General features: G+C 43.7%; 1 protein-coding gene across 1 annotated transcript in view; it reads right to left on the reverse strand.

Annotated features, from left to right (window-relative positions):
• LOC111974350 (kalirin-like) overlaps nt 1–21,442 on the reverse strand; it is a 334,940-nt gene that overhangs the window by 155,920 nt on the left and 157,578 nt on the right. The window contains 3 exon segments of the mRNA XM_070447056.1: nt 337–459; nt 18,781–19,011; nt 20,751–20,882. Coding sequence (XP_070303157.1) covers nt 337–459; nt 18,781–19,011; nt 20,751–20,882 — 486 coding nt within the window.

Genomic DNA, 21,442 nt, shown 5'->3' on the forward strand with positions numbered 1-21,442 from the left:
TAATGATAGCATGTTCATATTTGAAGATTGCTAAAGAGACTGGTACCCAGGCTACAGTTGATGAGGCATTTCAATCTAAAAATGCCATCCACAGCCTCAACAGAGTAGGGGGAAGTTGCCCATACACGATAATCTTGGTCAGCTTTGTATTTCCCCCACTAGTGGTRAAGGTTAGGATTGGGAGAGGGGAGGCTGATCCTAGATCTGTWCCTAGGGGGAACTCACCCCGGAGCCTACTCAACAATGTGGGGAGGAGATTCCCACCAGGATATGACCAACGACAAACCATTAGCACTATTAACATGTCCTCATCGGCACACATAGTGGTACTCTCACCTGTGCCACCTCCTCAAAGTCGTCGTGCCGTTTCTGCAGTGCCCTGGCGCGGTGGAGGGACTTGCCCACGCCTGTGTGTTTGCTGAGGAATGCCTCTCCGTGGTTCTCTATCCAGTCCATCACCTGTACACAAGACACACAGAAAGACACTCATGTTAACCAATGTTCTGATCCGCCCATGTTCCTGCCCTCAACCCCTAGCTCCAATGGAGACAAGACCCACACTGTACAAGAGACAGGCATGTTGGGTTCCAGGGGAAGATACACCACTGTCACTCTGTCAGCCTATATCACGACAGCAGGCCATCTTCAAGGAGGAAGAGGAGGTTTTGTGAACTGTTTCATCCAAAGTATGGAGGGTCTCTGAAATATCCAATAGCGTCATTCTCTCCTGATGCTGGGCTTTTACTTAGCCTGGGAATACTTTCACTTTAAGTTATATATCTCGATGGCAGTCAATGAGAAGGAAGCCAAATGTGCATWGCAAAGGGTAGACAAAAAGTGCAGTGAACATCGCATAACTCCCCTCTAGAGTTCAAATTGAAACTGTTGCGTGACTAAACATGGTCGTCAGAATACCCAGCGCGGCATAATTTACAGTGCGAGATGTTAATGAATAGTTGAGAGGTCATAAGATGAGATCATCTGTGTGGATTTGTGTTGCGTGTCCCTGTGGGTATAAGCAAACAGCATCTGGCTGAAACAGAGCAGAGCACAGCAGCACCCTGTGGCAGTGGCTTTCACCATTCTCTGGCAGACCTSAGTTCAAGCACTATTCTAAATCATTTCAAATACTTTCTCTGTGCTCGATTGAGCTTGCCTGGTGCAATMGAACCAATAGKATAGTCCCAAAATGATAAACCCTGCCCATCTGGCACTCTAGGCAGGCTAGAGCAAACACTTAACATATTTGAAAGATTTCAAGTACTATTTCAACCCAGGTCTGTTTTTTTAATTCCCTTTTCTAATAACTCTCTCTATGGTCATTTGAGGGAATGTGAAACCAAAGCTTGCCTGTCCTGCCCCACTTCAATTATCTTGTTATCCTGTGTTGTCCTCAAGTATAGCCTCCCTGTCTTGATCGCGTTTGCTTGCCGGCGTGTGTGTGTGTATAGTTGCATGTGTGTGGGTGGGTGTGTTTGTTCGCGTTCGTGCGCTTGCCTGCGCATGTGTGTATAGTTGCATGTGAGTGTGTGTGGGTGTGTGGGTGGGTGTGTTTGTGTGTGGGCGTGCATGCGCTTGCCTGCGTGTCTGTGTGTGTATAGTAGGAGATCGGAAGGGTTCCCTGATTGCGTGTGGTGTACAGGAATGTTTAATAAACATGTCAGTGGCTGAGCAGACAACCCTTGTTTTCCCCTGACTGATTAGAGTCGCTGCATGCACAGGAACAAGCAGGAGTCTAAAAGTAGCCTGGCTCGAACATGGTAAAACGTTGTCACACGAACATGGAAAGCGCTGAGAATAGAAGAGATTATTAGAAGAGATACATATAATATATTATCTGTCTGAGGATACCATGCCATTTGGGCACATTTGGGCACATTTGTGATGGCACATTTGGGATGTGCCATCAGTCTCGTGATTTTTCAGAAGTCACTCAACACCAAGATGATATGCAAGTGATGATGATGAGGAAGTGGGCTTGAAATATTGGACTCCGAAATAACACCCTATTATTCACTATTTAGTGCACTACTTTRGACCAGAACCTAGGGGTCCATGATAAGAGTCACTGACTCAAAGCCACAAGAGGGTAGAACATATTTCAAACGTTGCTTGTTAGGGGGGGTAGTTGCAGAAACGTTTAGTTTAGTCGAGTTCTTCAATAGTTGGATGCAACCTGTGTTCGTGATGCTGAAGCCCCACATCACTGACAAATCAGAGGAAAAGTACAGTACATGAAAATMACAGTTTCCTGGAAAAGTAGTACGCAAGTACATGATTCACCAGAAGCCCGATGCATAAAAACAAAGATGCCCTGGACAAAACCATAAAAGACAACAGGACCATAAAAGAAAACAGAGGAAGCTGGAAAAACAGCAGGCAAAACCACTGGACGACTATTTTCTTGATTAAAACTCGAGGTCCATAGGAAAGAGCGGCACTTGTGTGAACATTGTGGTGCTTAACATGATCTTGGTCTAAATCTGTTAATTGTTCCGGGTATACACATACGATCCAAGCCTCTAAGGAGGCATTTGAAAAATTTACTGTACAGAAGAGGCTGCCAAAAGTGTTTTTTCTTTTCACCGTTTTATTTCTTTTGACAGTGTATAAGTGAAAGCAGTCCTCAGTTCCTGGTTATATGATGGCCATAGAAAAGATAAAACAGAGTGTGCGTCCCAAATGGCATCCTATTCCTTATATAGAGCACTACTTTTGACAAGATCCCTATGGGCACTGGTCAAAAGTAGGACACAGTATAGGAAATAGGGTGCACTTTAGGACGCAGGCAGAGGCTGTAAAACTCAAAGAAAAGACCATAATTTTTAGACGTACACTATGCCCAGCTAGCACATAACGTTCTGAGAACCATACTGCATGTTTTTTAGAGCTTGGTGAGAGCGTGTTTGTCCTATGGTTATTTTGCATAGAACCTTCCCACAACTTTCTGGGAATGGTGCAGGATAGTTGCTTGGCTTTGGAACATTCTCAGCACATTTAAAGGAACTTGACAAAAAAAAGTATTTCATTACCTTAACAGAGCATTTCCTAAAAGTTTGAACATGGTTAGGGCTGTGGTGGTCATGAAATTCTGTCAGACAGTTATTGTCAAGCAAATAACTGCCCGTCTCACAGTAATTGACAGTTAATTAACATAAACACATTTAGCAACTCCTGGCTTCCACACACAGCCTACAAGTCACTGATGCAGACCGTTGGAACATCTACATTTTAAAAAGTCTAATAAATCCATTTAATATACAGTATCCTACACCATCACAATAAATCCATTATTTATTTTGGCTATGCCATATTGCTGTGGGCTACACTAGCTCATTTAGCAGACAAGATTTGCTTAGAATTCTGTGGCATTATTTTATATTATTCTATATTAATACAATACAACATTTGTGGCCTGCTGGAGGTCATTTTGCAGGGCTCTGGCAGTGCTCCTCCTTGCAGAAAGGCGGAGGTAGCGGTCCTGCTGCTGGGTTGTTGCCCTCCTATGGCCTCCTCCACGTCTCCTGATGTACTGGCCTGTCTCCTGGTAGCGCCTCCATGCTCTGGACACTACGCTGACAGACACAGCAAACCTTCTTGCCACAGCTCGCATTGATGTGCCATCCTGGATGAGCTGCACTACCTGAGCCACTTGTGTGGGTTGTAGACTCCGTCTCATGCTACCACTAGAGTGAAAGCACCGCCAGCATTCAAAAGTGACCAAAACATCAGCCAGGAAGCATAGGAACTGAGAAGTGGTCTGTAGTCACCACCTGCAGAACCACTCCTTTATTTGGGGTGTCTTGCTAATTGCCTATAATTTCCACCTTTTGTCTATTCCATTTGCACAACAGCATGTGAAATTTATTGTCAATCAGTGTTGCTTCCTAAGTGGACAGTTTGATTTCACAGAAGTGTGATTGACTTGGAGTTACATTGTGTTGTTTAAGTGTTCCCTTTATTTTTTTGAGCAGTGTATAAATACTATTTTCTCCAAACGATTTGAGGGAGTGCGCACATGCGGCTACTCTGTGTTGAGCGGTTAACAAAGAAAAACGTGCTTCTAATGCTTAATTTAGAGTTATTTATGCAAATGTAGATGTGATACAAACGCTGGGCTATATGTTTTGATTTTTAATACATTCTAAGGCTGCATAATGCGATTCTAATGATGATTTGAAAAAAGTTTTTTGCACACTTCATCAGTCTCTCATTCACAATTTGACAAGCACTTGATAATGCTCAAATTTCCCAGTGGCATCCCCTTTGTGTGGCTGTAATGCCCCCTAAAAAATCCAGGCCTTTTGCGGCCAGTTGCCGTTGTGCCCTTGGGCTTAATATAATKATTATAATTCCCTTCTCCTGGTTGTGTGCTCCGAAGCACCTCTCACTCACATGGCTCTCTCAGATATGTCAATTCTTATTAGCCAATGCCCATCACGTGATCGGGTCTTTCTCACAGGCTACAAGTGAAGACAGACACATCGGGGATGCAACTGAGCGCGTCCTTATCAAATTCTGAGGTGCATTTTGAAGATGTTGAATGAACTGTCCACATTTACTTTTCGTCAGCCAACAAGATGAGCAGGCCTAACGAACAGCGAATGCATTAGCCTATGTCAATCTACTATCCCCCATAGTACAAAAGTTGACCTATTCTATTCTGTGCGAGAAATAAATATTCCAAGCATAGATTCCAAATAATACGACCACTAGCATCAAAAAACTTTTAAAAGAAATGAGGCTAACGCAACAAATCCGAACGTTTAGCTTCGCTACACTCGCAATAACATCTGCTAAACACGTGTATGTGACCAATAACATTTTATTTTATTTKAAATGTTGATAAACTATCAGGCTATTTCTTCACTTATAAGCACAGCAATGTACACACGGCAGTAGGCTATAAGCGCGAATGTCCCAAAATGGAATCAATTAGTGGGAAAATACCATTCTCAAAAGTGACCATAAATGTGATTATGCATGTAATGCTTTTATTATAAAAGTGAATTTTTATGATGAAAATGATCTAACCCAAATTTGAAACTCACGCACTGTGTATGCCAGTTAGGCTCTACACCCGTTGTAAAGCGGATTAATGTGCTTAATTTTAACAAGTTATTTGACCACTTTAGTTATGATACAAACCTGAGGTGTGCGACTATAATTAGAAAAAGTTGCACAAAAGAGGCACGCGCTGCTTTTTGCCTTACTGCACACAAGCTGGGCATCATTCACAAGTGTTAATATATAATTCACAAGTGATAGGCTAATATTGTCACCCATCAGACTATTCTTGATTTAATGTTGTCCTTTACATATACTAAATAATATGTGTGAAATTAGTTTTGATTTAGAATGGACCACAATCATGCACCTGTCTCGAAACACGGGCAGGGAGAAAAAAAGACATGTCATCTATGCACTTAAATAGCAAATTGAGGACAATTTCCCACTGTTAACGTTCATGCCAGCCATGCTATACTCGTGTTGTAAAGAGAAGCAATCTGCTTGCTAACTTGCTAGATCTCCCGGGTGGCGCAGTGGTCTAGGGCACTGCATCGCAGTGCTAGCTGCGCCACCAGAGTCTCTGGGTTCGCGCCCAGGCTGGGCTGGGTTCGCGCCCAGGCTCTGTCGCAGCCGGCCGCAACCGGGAGATCCGTGGGGCGACGCACAATTGGCATAGCGTCGTCCGGGTTAGGGAGGGTTTGGCTGGTAGGGAGGGTTTGGCCGGTAGGGATGGTTTGGCCGGTAGGGATATCCTTGTCTCAGTATGTAAAAATGTAATAAAATGTATGCACTCTACTGTAAGTCGCTCTGGATAAGAGCGTCTGCTAAATGACTAAAATGTAAATGTAAAATGTAAATTAGGAAAGTTGAGAGATAAATATAGTAGGCCTAGCCTATAGAAAGCTGATGGGATCCTCCTCTTTTGATAGAGGCCTTTAAAACTCTGTTTTCTCACGCAATTGCATAGCCTATATAAATGTTGCAAAAACATGAGCTCATGGTTAGATTCTCGAATACATTTGCATTGATTAGAGGGACAATAGAGAGCTGAGTACCAGGCAGTTAGCAAGTTTGMTAGGCTTCTAATGACAATCAGCAGCATCAGAACTTGGATAAGCCTAATTACCGTGACTTAAAAGGTCACGTGGAATTTATTATTATTATTTTTCTATTTTAACCTTTCTTTAACTAGGCAAGCCAGTTAAGAACAAATTCTTATTTACAATGACGGCCTACCAAAAGGCAAAAGGCATCCTGCGGGGATGGGGGCTGGGATTAAAAATAAGAATAACTAAATAAAAATATAGGACAAAACACACATCACGACAAGAGAGACAACACAACACTACATAAAAAGAGACCTTAGACAACAACATAGCATGGCAGCAACAGATGACAACACAGCATGGTAGCAACACAACATGACAACAACATGGTAGCAACACAACACGGCAGAAGCACAACATGGTAGRAGAACAAAACAGGGTACAAGCATTGCTGGGCACAGACAACAGCACAAAGGGCAAGAAGGTAGTTACCCACGTGGGTAAACTGCCTGCCATCCAGGACCTCTACACCGGGCGGTGTCAGAGGAAGGGTAGCCATTTGATAGTCCGGGTAGCCATTTGATTACCTGTTCAGGAATCTTATGGCTTGGGGGTAAAAACMGTTGAAAAGCCTTTTTGTTCTAGACTTGGCACTCTGGTACCGCTTGCCATGCGGTAGTAGAGAGAACAGTCTATGACTGGGGTGGCTGGGTTCTTTGACAATTTTTAAGYCCTTCCTCTGACACTGACCGGTGTAGAGGTCCTGGATGGCAGGCATTAGCCCCAGTGATGTACTGGGCAGTACGCACTACACTCTGTAGTGCCTTGCGGTCGGAGGCCGAGAAATTGCCGTACCAGGCAGTGATGCAACCAGTCAGGATGCTCTTTATGTTGCAGCTGGGATCTAAAAAAAAGTTCAGTTTTACTGGTCGGGAAACTTACGGCTTTGTTCGCAGAACCAAWGGGAAACCTTGGAAGTTCCCACAACTTCCAAGGAATCAAATGTGCTAGCTGGGTGAATAGCACATTGGGGTGGAGAATTTCTGACCTTCACGAATACACAGACACATAAAGCACCATCTTGCTGTTGCCTAAGTAACCATTTATTTTATTTGAGTGCTATCCCTTTCATTCGTTATCCACTGTCACATAAACCTGAGTGAGAGTATCACTATATTTTACCCCTATCCAAAAATATGCTATACCTTTTGAAAAATGAGAGGAATGTCATTAGATTAACACAAATGTGTAGGGAGGAGAGTATAGAGAGAGCCCCAGGTTCCCCAACTCCTCTTAAATCTGGCTACAGTTATAGAGCAGATGACCTTGGATAGCGCAGAACTTCCTCCGCATATCCTCCAACACTGCTTCCTCCTGACAAGCCACTTGCAGTTGGAAGCCCAAAGTATTTCCACATCCCAATATGGCACACTATTCCCTACCTAGTGCACTTCTTTTGACCAGAGCCCTATTGAGAATAGGTCACTAAATAGGGAATYTGGTGCCATTTGGGACACATACTATGAGTCAGCGGCTTGAAATGCGTCCCATTAATACTGTCTGTTGCTTGGTGGTGCAGTGCGGCGCGGCAGTCACTCATGTGCTCTGCTGATAACACCAGCCRTGACCTGCTATTGCGGAGGCTTCAATCACTGACCAAGCCCGGCCTAGTCAGTAAGCCTAGAACAAAGGATTACGTTTGATTATCTCTAAATTAGACCGCCCTGCATTCAAAATCAAAAGAAAAAAGGGAGAGAGAAACAGAGAGGAAGGGGGATGCCTAGTCAGTTGTACGACTGAATTCATTCAATTGAAWTGTGTCTTCCGCATTTAATRCAACCCCTCTAAATCAGAGAGAAAGGGTGGGGGAGAGGGGCGGAGAGAGAACGCATCATCTTGTCTTGCTAAACTGTTGACAGGCTAATCCAAACAGGAAAAAGAGAAGCTGTACCAACTCATAAGAGAAAGAGATCTCTGGAGTAACAGGGARTATGGGAGCCTGCAGGCCCTGATACAGTCTGTCAACTGAGTCAGAGACAGAAACATTGCAGAAAGTAGGGGTGTCAAGAGATCATCTCAGCTCAATCTTATTGATTCACATTAAGTCACTCGCAATCATTGATGCAGTTATTCTCTCGCTTAAATAGAACAGTGCCTTCAGAAAGTATTCACACCCCTTGACTTTTTCCCCATTTTCTTGTGTTACAAAGTGGGATTAAAACAGATTTAATTGTAATTTTTTTGTCAACAACATATACAAAATACTCTGTAATGTCAAAGTGGAAGAACTTTGAACTTTTTAAAATTGCATTAATGGCAAAATAAAACATGAATACATTTTGATTAGATAATTTTATTTTATATTCAACCCTCTGAGTCAATACATGTTAGAATCACCTTTGGAAGCGATAACAGCTGAGACTTTCTGGGTAAGTCTCTAAGAGTTTTGCACACCTGGATTGTACAATATTTGCCCCTTATTCTTTTCAAACTTCTTTAACCTCTGACAAGTTGGTTGTTGATCACTGCTAGAGAGCCATTTTCAAGTCTTGCCATAGATTTTCAAGCCGATTTAAGTCAAAACTGTAAACAGGCCACTCAGGAACATTCAATGTTGTCTTGGTAAGCAACTCCAGTGTATATTTGGCATTGCGTTTTAGGTTATTGGCTTGCTGAAAGGTGGATTTGTCTCCCAGTGTCTGTTGGAAAGCAGACTGAACCAGGTTTTCCTCTAGGATTTTGCTTGTGCTTAGCTCTATTACTTTTCTTTTGATCCTAAAAAACTCCCTGGTCCTTCCCGATGACAAGCARACCCATAACATGATGCAGCCACCACCATGCTTGAAAATATGAAGAGTGGTACTCAGTGATATATTGTGTTGGATATAACAAAAACATAATGCTTTGTATTCAGGACAAAAAGTTWATTTATTTGCCACATGTTTTGCAGTATTACTTTAGTGCCTTATTGRAAACAGGATGCATGATTTGGAATAGTCTTATTCTGTACATGCTTCCTTCTTTTCACTCTGTCAATTAGGTTAGTATTGTGGAGTAACTACAATGTTGTTGATCCATCRTCAGTTTTCTCCTATCACAGACATTTAACTCTGTGACTGGTTTAAAATCCCCACTGGCCTCATGGTGAAATCCCTGAGCGGTTTCCTTTCTCTACGGCAACTGAGTTTGTAAGTACGCCTGTATCTTTGTAGTGACTGGGTGTATTGATACACCATCCAAAGTGTAATAAATAACCTCACCATGCTCAAAGGGACATTCAATGGCTGTTTTTTTGTCATGTATTTTTATCTATTAATGATGCCCTTCTTTGCGAGGCATTAGAAAACCTCCCTGGTCTTTGTCATTGAATCTGTGCTTGAAATTCARTGTTTGACTGAGTGGCCATACAGATATTTGTATGTGTAGGGTACAGAGATGATGTAGTCATTCAAAAATCATGTTAAACACTATTATTGCACACAGAATGAGTCCATGCAACTTATTATCTGACTTGTTAAGCACATTTTTACTCCTGAAGTTATGTAAACTTGCCATAATAAAGGGGTTGACTACTTACTGACTGAAGACATTTCAGCTTTACATTTWAAATTCATTTGTAAACATTTCTAAAAACATAATTCCCCTTTGACATGATGGTCTATTGTGTGTAGATCAGTGACACAAAATCTAAATTGAAATTATTTTAAATTCAGGCTGTAACATAACAAAACGTGGAAAAAGTCAAGGGGTCTGAATACTTTCCGAAGGCACTGTAAACTAGGGAACCATGTGTATACAGTGTGTACTAACTAAATGCACAGTACAGTCTTCATGGACGTCTGTTCCTAACAATATGTAATTAGTGGGCTGTAAACAAAGTCACCCCCCTACCACTGAGCTCAACTCTGACTGCGGGCAGAGGGCCGCCCATAGGGCTCTGGTCAAAAGTAGTGCATTATATAGGGAATAGGATGCCATTTGGAACAAAAACAGTGGCGCTCTGATCGGAAGCTCCACACCCAGCTAGCACGCAACTTTCTGTAATAACATATATTTCTTATAGCTTGGTGAGAGAGTGGTTGTCCTATGGCTATTTTGCATAAAATCTTCCCACAACTTTCTGGGAATGGTGCAGGATGAAAAATAAAATAACTTGGCATTCTCAGCACATTTAAGGAACTTGACAAAAAAAAACMTTATTTTCTTGGTATTTCATTACTTTAGCAGAACGTTTCCTAAAAGTTCAAACATGGTTACATTTAAATTACATTTTGGTAATGCTCCAGGAACGTTCTCCAACTGSTTTGACATTAGGAATGTTCTCAAATAGTTCTGAGAACGTTAAGAAACAACGTTCTTCTGTGTGAATTTCAGTACTTCACCATAACCTTTCCTACAGGTTTCCTCATGGTTCTCTTTAAAGTCATGTTCTCATTGTTCCGAGAACGTTAAGAAAACGTTCCATAAAAACCACAAGAAAACTTGAGTAACGTTCAGAGAACATTCTAAGAATGTTATTTAAAAACATATACATTCTGTGGTCAGCATCAACAAAACTCTCCATCTTGTTAAGTTTGTTTAGGTGTGATAGCTGAGCCCACTAATTGGCCACACCCGATCTTAATAAGTGCATGTTTCCCTTTGAAAAGGGGTCTGTTTCTAACAGACAAAAATTAACTAATTTTTTAAATTAATTTGTATTAATTTGTATGAATTTCAAAACCATGGCATGCTAGCTCCATCCTGGTGGTGCAGGGGACTAATTCCATGGAGAGAGAACAGAAGATCATAGGTTTGAATCTCACTGATGCTGTGCCACAAAAAAAAAAAAAGTGTTTTCAATGATTAATGCCTAAGCAAATTAATTTCCATGTGTCCTATCTTTGCTAGGAGTTTAAAACAGGTAACCCAAACTAACCAAGCAGTGTTATTAAAGTCTTACATGCTCTTAGAATGTTAATTAATTACCTTCAAATGACCTATCATTTCTGTTCTCAGAACGTTAATTAAACCTCCCAGGAAAACTTTCAGGGAACCATAGTAAAACCTTCTCAGAACCTCCCTGCAACCTAAAAATGTACATTCCCAGAACAGGCAACATTTTCACTTCCGTTTAAAAAAAACGTATGGCTTCATTTCCAGATTCAATAGGAAACCAAAAACGTACTTTCCCACAACTTCCAAGGAACCAAATGTGCTAGCTGGGRAGACACACAGGTTGAAGGAGTTCTATTTCTCAGATGAAACTAGAGACATGAATTGTCTCTCTTCGTTTTGTGTTGAAATGAATGTGTGCAGTGCAGCGAGACAGGGTTCAATACCTTCTCAGAGGAGAGGGAGAAAGGTTGGTTTCCGGAACAAATCAGAACATGAAAGCACACGTCGGATACACAACACAACACTGAAGCAGATCGGATTGAAATGAAAGAGAAAGAAAAAGAGAGAGGCATGCATACTGTAGCTGCTGATAGCAGTCGGTGCTGTCACACAGATAAGGGTGTTCATTAAACCACTCCAAGTAAACATCATTGACATGATATGAATATCAATGAAGTACCCTGATGTGGTTCCCTTGAGTAAATGTAAATAAAGTAGGGCACCGTGAGTATACACTGCGCATATGAACTAACTAAATGCATGCTACACTCTCCATGGATGCATCCAAAGTGGCACWCTATTCTTTATATAGTACACTACTTTTGACCATAACACTATGGGGCCCCGGTCAAAAGTAGWGRACTTAACCGGTAATAGGGTTCAGTTTGGGTCCTATCAATGAGCTCCACTCTGACTGTGGGCAGGTGGACTCACTGGACTGCACACTACACTGTTTCTGTTTCCGTCTCTCCAGTGTGGCTTTCACTGTGGTGTATTCTATCTAGTACATTGTTGTGTTACTCGAGGTGCGTCCCAAATGACAGCCATTTCAATACCCTCTCAGGGGACGAGAGAAAGATAGGTTGGTTTACGGAACAAATCAGAACATCAGAAAACACGCCGGAAGCACAATAGACACTGAAGCYGATCGGATTGAAATGAAACCTGTCCGACAGTCTAGCTTGTTTTTTCGTTTTCGTTTCTATATTGAATAGGCCCTATTCAAGGAATGATAAATCCGATCACACTAATTTCACTGGCTGTGCTTGTGAAGTACTTTCTGGCATGTGTTCTCTAATAAACACACTTCATACTTTAATGACTGGATGTGCGTCCCTAAATGGCATTCTATTCCKTATATAGTCCACTACTGACCAGAGCCTCATGGGCCGTGGTCAAAAGTAGAACGGTATAAATGGAATAGGATGTAATTTGGGACGCACATTGGATGATGAATAGTAGAGACCGGCCTCATTGAGGGGGGAGTGGACTCGTTATCACACTGAAAAAGAGGTAGGGAGAGGAGGAGATATTTTAGGAGTGGTGAGAGGTATTCACCTAAAATGAGCCATACTGCAAGAGGAGGAAGGTGAGAGACGATGTGTGATTATGAAATCTCACTGACTGACAAAGAAAGCTGATACACACAATCACACACACCCTACCACACCCACCTACACACACACACCCACACACACACACACAACACACACACACACACACAACACACACACACACACACACAACACACCACACACACACACACACACACACACACACCACACACCACACACACACACACACACACACACACACACACACACCACACACACACACACACACACACACACACACACAGCCATTGCTTTTTTAGGCCATTGAATCCTTGTAACATTTTCTAAGATTATGCCTAGTAATTATTCCTTAAGTTTGTGAGGTAAGTGAGGCTTGAGTCAACAGCTCCATGTGGAGCGTGTGACTGGTATACATTGTTTGGCTTGGCTGGTCAGAGTCAGATCTATTTGTCTCCAGACTGGCTCGTGCTGCTGCTGGAATTAGAGCTGACTCCAACGGACCTCGTTAGTTTGTTCTCCATGATTGTACATTCTCCACTGAACAGAGATAGAGGAGGTTTATTCACTCGCTAGATTCATCAGGGACCCACGTCGGGCTCTATATCATAGTTTCATTAGGGTGTCCCACGTCGCCTCACAATCATAGTTTCATCAGGGTGTCCACGTCAGCCTCTATTCATAGTTTCATTAGGTGCCCCACGTCGGCTCTAATCATAGTTTCATCAGGTGCCCCACGTCGCTTATATCATAGTTACATCAGGGTGTCCCCACGTCGCCTCTATATCATAGTTCAATCAGGTGTCCCACGTCGGCCTCTATATCATAGTTACATCAGGGTGTCCCACGTCGGCCTCTCATATCATAGTTACATCAGGGTGTCCCCACGTCGCCTCTATAATCATCAGTTTCATCAGGTGTCCCCACGTCGGCCTCTATATCATAGTTTCATAGGGCCCCACGTCGGCCTCTATATCATAGTTTCATCAGTGTCCCCACGTCGCCTCTATATCATAGTTACATCAGGTGTCCTACGTCGGCCTCTATAATAGTTACATCAGGGTGTCCCCACGTTGCCTCTATATATCTAGTACATCAGGGTGTCCCCACGTCGCTCTATATCATATTTACTCAGGGTGTCCCCACGTTGCCTCTATTATCGTAGTTACATCAGGGTTCCCACTCTGCCTTTAATCATAGTTACATCAGGTGTCCCCACGTCAGCTCTCTCATATATCATATTTCATCAGGTGCCCCACGTCGACCTCTATATCATAGTCATCAGGTGTCCCCACGTCAGCCTCTATACATTGATTAATTAGGGTGCCCCACGTCGGCCTCTATATCATAGTTTCATCAGGTGTCCCCACGTTCGCCTCTATATCATAGTTAATCAGTGCCCACGTTGCCTCATATCATAGTTACATCAGGTGTCCACGTGCCTCTATATTGTAGTTTCATTAGGTGTCCCACGTCGGCCTTTATATCATGTTACATCAGGTGTCCCCACGTCGGCCTCTATATCGTTGTTTCATCAGGCTGCCCCACGTTGCCTCTATATTGTAGTTTCATCAGGTGTCCCCACGTCGCCTTTATCATCTAGTTACATCAGGGTGTCCCCACGTTGCCTCTATATCATAGTTACATCAGGTGTCCCCACGTCGGCCTCATATCATAGTTTCATCAGGTGTCCCCACGTCAGCCTCTATATCATAGCTTTATCTGGTCCCCACGTCGGCCTCTATATCATAGTTTCATCAGGGTCCCACGTCGCCTCTATATCATAGTTCATCGGGTGTCCCACGTTGCCTCTATATTGTATTTCACGGGTCCCACGCGCCTTTATATCTAGTTACATCAGGGTCCCCACGTCGGCCTTTTATCATAGTTACATCAGGGTCCCCACGTCGCCTCTTATCATAGTTTCATCAGGTGGTCCCCACGTCGGCCTCTATATCATAGTTCATCAGGTGTCCCCACGTTCCCTCATATATAGTTACATCAGGTGTCCCCACGGGCCTCTATATTAGTTTCATCAGGGTTCCCACTCGCCTTTATATCATAGTTACATCAGGGTGTCCCCACGTCGGCCTTTATATCATAGTTACATCAGGGTGTCCCCACGTCGGCCTTTATATCATAGTTACATCAGTCCCCACGTCGCCTCTATATCATAGTTTCATCAGGTGTCCCCCGTCGCCTCTATATCATAGTTTCATCAGGGTCTTCCCACGTCTTCAGAATCATAGTTTCATCAGGGGTCCCCACGTCGGCCTTTAATTCATAGTTACATCAGGGTTCCCCACGTCGCCTTTATATCATATTACATCAGGGTGCCCCCATGCCAGGCCTCTATATCGCAGTTTCATCATGCTGTCCCCAAGTTGCTCTTATATCATAGTTTCACAAGGTGCCCCACATCGGCATCTATATCGTAGTTTCATCAGTGCCCCACGAGTCTCATATCGTAGTTTCATCAGGTGCCCCCACGTTGGTCTCTATATCGTATTTCATCATGCTGTCCCCACGCTGGCCTCTATATCGTAGTTTCACCAGGTGCCCCCAGTCGACTCTATACCGTTTTCATCAGGGTATTCCCACGTTGACCTCTATATCGAGTTTCATCAGGGTATTCCCACGTTGCCTCTATATCGTTAGTTTCATCAGGCTGTTCCACGTTGACCTCTATATCGTAGTTTCATCAGGGTATCCCACGTGCCTCTATATCGTAGTTCATCAGGCTGTTCCACGTTCCTCTATACCGTAGTTTCATCAGGCTGTCCACGTTGCCTCTATTACGTAGTTTCATCAGAGTGCCCCCACGTTCGTCTCTATACGTAGTTTCATCAGGTGACCCCAGTCGACTCTATATCGTGTTCTCAGGTCTCCCCACGTTGCCTCTATACCGTAGTTTCATCAGGTCTCCCACGTTGCCTCTATATTGTTTTCATCAGGTCCCCCACTTCACCTCTATATAGTAATTTCATAAGAAGCCCCACATCGGTCTCTATATTGTAGTTTCATCAGGCTGTCCCCACGCTGCCTCTATAGTAGTTTCATCAGGTGCCCCACTTCAGCCTCTATATAGTAATTTCATAAGAAGCCCCCACATCGGCTCTATATTGTAGTTTCATCAGGCTGTCCCACGTGGCCTCTAATCCTAGTTTCATCAGAGTGACCCCACTTCAGCCTCCTTATAATTAATTTCATAAGGAAGCCCCCACATCGGTCTCTATATGTAGTTTCATCAGGCGTCCCACGCTGCCTCTATATTTAGTTTCATCAGGTGCCCCCACTTCAGCCTCTATATAGTATTCATAAGAAGCCCCCACATCGTCTCTATATTGTAGTTTCATCAGGCTTCCCCACGTTGTCTCTATATCGTAGTTTCATCAGGGTACCCCAGTCGACTCTTATATCGTAGTTTCATCAGGTCTCCCCACGTTGCCTCATATACCATAGTTTCATCAGGGTCTTCCCACGTTGGCCTCTATATTGTAGTTTCATCAGGTGCCCCCACTTCAGCCTCTATATAGTAATTCATAAGGAAGCCCCCACATCCCTTATTGTAGTTCATCAGCTGTCCCACGTTGTCTCTATATCGTAGTTTCATCAGATGCCCCCACGTTGTCTCTATATCGTAGTTTCATCAGGTGACCCCAGGTCGACTCTATATCGTAGTTTCATCAGGGTCTCCCCACGTTGCCTCTATACCGTAGTTCATCAGGTCTTCCCACGTTCCTCTATATGTAGTTTCATCAGGGTGCCCCCACTTCAGCCTCTATATAGTATTTCATAGGAAGCCCCCACATCGGTCTCTATATTGTAGTTTCATCAGGCTGTCCCCACGCTGCCTCTATATCGTAGTTTATCAGGCTGTCCCCACGTTGCCTCTATATCGTAGTTTCATCAGGACTTCCCACGTGCCTCTTATCTATTTATCAGGACTTCCCCGTGCCTCTATATCGTGTTTCATCAGGGTGCCCCCACCTTGGCCTTTATATCGTAGTTTCATCAGGACTTCCACGTGCCTCAGGATCATAGTTTCATCAGGCTGTACCCACGTTGCCTCTATATCATTGTTTCACAGGGTCTTCCAGTGGCTCTATTATAGTTTCATCATGCTGTCCCCAAGTTGTCTCATATCATATTTCATCAGGCTGCCTCACATCGGACTCTATATCGTAGTTTCATCAGGCGCTCCACGTGCCTTCTATATCGTAGTTTCTCAGTTGCCCCACGTTGTCTCTATATCGTATTCATTAGGGTGCCCCCCGTCTGCCTCTATATCTGCTGTCCCCACGTTTATCTCTATATCGTAATTTCATCAGTACCCCCACATCGGTCTCTATATCGTTTTTCACTAGGTGCCCCACGTAAGGGCTCTATATCGTAGTTTCATCAGGGTGCCCCCACGTTGGTCTCTATATCGTAGTTTCATTAGGGTGCCCCCACGTCGGCCTCTATATCGTGCTGTCCCCACGTTGATCTCTATATCGTAATTTCATCAGGGTACCCCCACATCGGTCTCTATATCGTTTTTTCATCAGGGTGCCCCCACGTAGGCCTCTATATCGTTTTTTCATCAGGGTGTCCCCACATCGGCCTCTATATCATAGTTTCCTCAGGTTGCCCCCACGTAGGCCTCTATATCATAGTTACATCAGGGTGCCCCCACATCGGCCTCTATATCATAGTTTCATCAGGGTGTCCCCACGTCGGCCTCTATATCATAGTTACATCAGGGTGCCCCCACATTGGCTTCTATATCATAGTTACATCAGGGTGCCCCCACATCGGTCTCTATATCGTAGTTTCATCAGGGTGTTCCCACATRGGCCTCTATATCGTCGTTTTATCAGGCTCTCCCCACGTTGGCCTCTATATTGTAGTTTCATCAGGGTCTTCCCARGTCGGCCTCTATATCGTCGTCTTTTCCTCTTCCGAGTGTCGAGTAGAATTCTTCATCCAAATCGAGATTAATGATCGCTGTTCTAAGTCCAGAAGCTCTTTGACGTCATAGGAAACAATGGTGGAAACATTACGTACAAAAAAAGTTAAGATCAGTGCAAAAAAACACACTAAATAGCAGAKTTGMTCAGGAGCCCGTAAAACGGCCGCTATACTGTACATGCCAGCGCCATTCTGTATAGGCCCTGGTCAAACGTAGTGCACTAAATAGGGAATAGGGTGCCATTTGGGATGCASTCCCAGACTGCAYRTCATCCTTCTTCAAAATGGCCAACGCAAGGGATACTAATTGTCCTCCTGAGCACGTTCCAGATGAGAAATATTAGAATAAAAATTCTGCTCATGAAAAGTCATTCCCCTTAACTGTTGAAAAACTCCTCTTTCTTCACGCTGCTCGTTTGAAATATGGACTCCTTTTTCAAACCCGGAGTCACCACAGAGCCATATGAGTTATGAGATGTAAATTCATATTTTGCTGCAGCATCAGGGCAAGGAACTGTGTTCTCTAAAATGGGCTCAACCAAAACAATAAATGACTCATGTTCTACAGAGCAGATTGACACCGTGACCTACTAACCTCATACTGTTACTAAACTAGTGTGCCATAAAGCATTTCTATAGGCTACATCTAAGTCCTTACAACTCCCACAGCCCTGACAAGTGACTGAAGAGGCGGTGCACCAACATATGATTCAAGATGCAGCATTTCATTTACACTGTGTCGTCATGTTCATTTTGCTATTTACAATACAGTTAGTGGTGTACAGTAGGAGGCCGAGCACTGGCCATCTTACTGTTTCCTGTTGGATGGATGGCCTGTGTGGGTTTGCCAGGGGATGTGAGCGGCGTGGAGCTAAGTTTGTAACAGTGTTAAAGTAGTCTAGCAACTGTCAAATGTGAGGCGCAACAGAGCCAGTTACAACGGAAGTATCTGATGATGAATAGATTAGAGAAAAAGCTATTTGTTTTTTAACACAGTGGCCACAGCCTATCACCTACTGTAGGTAAGCCCTTGTTTAATAGCCTACGACATGATGCTGAAATGTTACGACAGCCTACTTCAAAACCAAATGGTARATAGTCACAAAAGTATTTGTTAAATGAAAAAAATAAACGGAAAAAAAAGGAATGGAGTGGCATTTTTTTCGCCCCTGTGAGCGCTGAGCGATTTTTTTGCAGAGCGGGGAAAAAGATGRTGAGCGCCAGAACGGTGTGCAAAGACCAATCCGAGAGCGATGAGTGGAATTTCCAACCGCTCAAATACTCTGGTGTGTGCACGTGTATATAAACACGATGCTAGTTACCTGTTGGACGTCCTGTTGGAACACACAGAGCTGTAGCCTCTGGTGCAGGCGGACCTTGCGGTGCTGCCAGATGCTCTCCAGGCGTCTCTGGTGGTGCAGGACCTCGTGGACCACGTCCAGGATACAGTGGACRGCCTTGGAGTAGTTGGCTGTGGCCGTCAGAGACTCCGAGTTCCCCGGGCTCAATGGTCTCTGGAGGACATCCAGCAGTGCCTTGCCATCCTGACTGACCTTTTGACAGAGAGGGATGTGATATTTATTTATTATTATTATTATTTATTTTTTTWAKCRTTWATTTAACTAGGCAAGTCAGTTAAGAACAAATTCTTATTTACAATGACAGCCTACTGGGGAACAGTGGGTTAACTGCCTTGTTCAGGGGCAGAACAACAGATTTTTACCTTGTCAGCTCAGGGATTCGATCCAGCAAACTTTCGGTTACTGGCCCAACGCTCTAACCACTAGGCTACCTTCCACCCCTATTAGGAGGATTAGCCTAGCTCTAGCGTAGCAGTTAGYGCATTGGGCCAGCAACCCAAAGGTTGCTAGTTCAAATCCCCAAGGTGAAAATAAATCTGTCTATCTGCCCTTGAGCAAAGCACTTTACCCTAATTGCTCCAGGGTCACCGTCARTAATGTCTGATCCCTGGCGGTAACCCCACTATCTGAGGYTGTCTCAGGGGGAGYTGGGATATGCAAAAAACACATTTCCATTTCACACCTCACACTTGTACATGCATTGAAACAGGACAAATATAAGCACCCCCTATTTGACTGTCGAAATCTGCAGGGTTGCAAAATTCCAGCAAAATTCCCAGGTTCTCCATCAATCCCATTTGGAGGATTCCTGGATTTCCTCCCGATTTCACGATTTTTTTGTGAACCCGGGAATTTTGAGAATGTCTCCGAATTTTGAAACTCTATGACTGCATTAGATACAGTATCACAATTAATCTTGAAGCTTGTCATGTCAGTCAAATCTTAGTTTCATTATGTGGAAAGAAAAGTTTGAGGAAAATAAGGAATTTGAAAGTCAGTTCCTTGCTAATCACCTCTGTTCTGTTCTAGCTGCACATGCACCGTCCTAAATTAAGCAAAGTCAAAGCTGTAATTTCATTTCCAGCGGAAATCGCTAAATTACATGCACTTTCTTGTGCATTAGGATGAGTTTTTTTRTCTCTTCATCTGTGGCACAATATGTAAGAGAACAGCAAAGCCTTTCTTTTTTTGGTTCAAACCAGAGACGTTTATAGCAACCTTTTCAGAGACGATACTAAAATAAAACTACCAAGGAGGACAAAAGTCAGTGGAGAGCTTGTCATCTAGTGAAATGCTACACCACCACAAACCTATCATCATACAGGATCTTCTGTGGGGAGTAAATCTGACATGGAAGGACAGTGGTCCACATACTGCATAACAGGCCATGTGTCACACATGGTGCAATGCAGATGGATTCAATGTGGCGGGTAAAGGTCCTATTTGATATAAAACTGTAGTACAGGGWAACGTTTACGTGAAAGAGTTTTGTGTCTGGTACGATCTGATTTAAGGACTGTTTCATTTAAGGGCAATATTTCAACTTTATGTGCAGTGTACATCCATGCTTAGATTGCTGATGATAATGTTAAGATAACTTATGACAGTCTTTTAAAAACCATCGTATATATCTCATATAAAAGGGYGATTACAATTGTTGTCATTCCCCTTAAAAGCTATGTGGTGGGATCTTAAACTAGCACAGAATGCCACTATAAACCTGAGTTTAGTTAGTGCTCTAACTGGGTGAGTGTCAGGGTTGGGGACAAAACCATATCAATTCAGAAAGTAAACCAAATTCCAAATCCAAATTTTCCAATTCCTAATTGAAAAGCATTGAAAATAATTGAAATCTTAGTGTCCTTCCTGAWTTGACCGGGATTGAAATGGAATTCACCCCAACCCTGGTTTGTGTTGTGAGGGTGTCTCACCTCGGTGTAGGCCTGGGTCACTTGTTCGTAGAGGGTCTGGTGGTGGTGGATGGCCAGCTCCAGGTCCTGCATATCCGAGGGCAGTCCCCCCTCACTACACATCTTACACCAGGCCTCCACCCCAGCCAGGAACTGTATGGACACAGGCCAAAGAGACACATTCACACAACAGAACAGAGACAGATAGATCAATCAACAGAGCCCTGGGATAAATTTCATAGACWGAGGCCGYCAGYMAGGGAGGAAGGGAGGTAGGGAAGCATGGAGGGAGGAAGGGAGGTAGGGAAGCAGGGAGGGAMGGAAGCAGGCAGGCAGGCAGAACCTCTTTATGAGAGGCTGAGGAAACCCTGGACCCCGCCTGCCTGCCTGGCTCTCTGAAAAGCAGCATAGTCTACAGCCGACAGGCACACCTGTAGCCCCAAACAATCTGCATCATAGCAGCTGCTGCCAAGGCAACGCAGGTCTATCTTAACGACCTCTACACAGCAACAGGCAACAGCCAGAGAAATACAGGACAACACTGACACTACAATCTCTCTCAGAKGGCCTGTGGGCTTGAAGGATGGTCAAAGCGTTGACGCAACGCTTGAATTGTCATGCAAATCCCCCTTTGACGTCAGTACATGTTTTACACAAATGTCTGAGTTACGTGCTCAGACTTCCAGTTAGGTAGAATTCAGGGCTATGTGACT

The sequence above is a fragment of the Salvelinus sp. IW2-2015 genome, linkage group LG2 (assembly GCF_002910315.2).
Source record: "Salvelinus sp. IW2-2015 linkage group LG2, ASM291031v2, whole genome shotgun sequence".
Taxonomy (NCBI): domain Eukaryota; kingdom Metazoa; phylum Chordata; class Actinopteri; order Salmoniformes; family Salmonidae; genus Salvelinus; species Salvelinus sp. IW2-2015.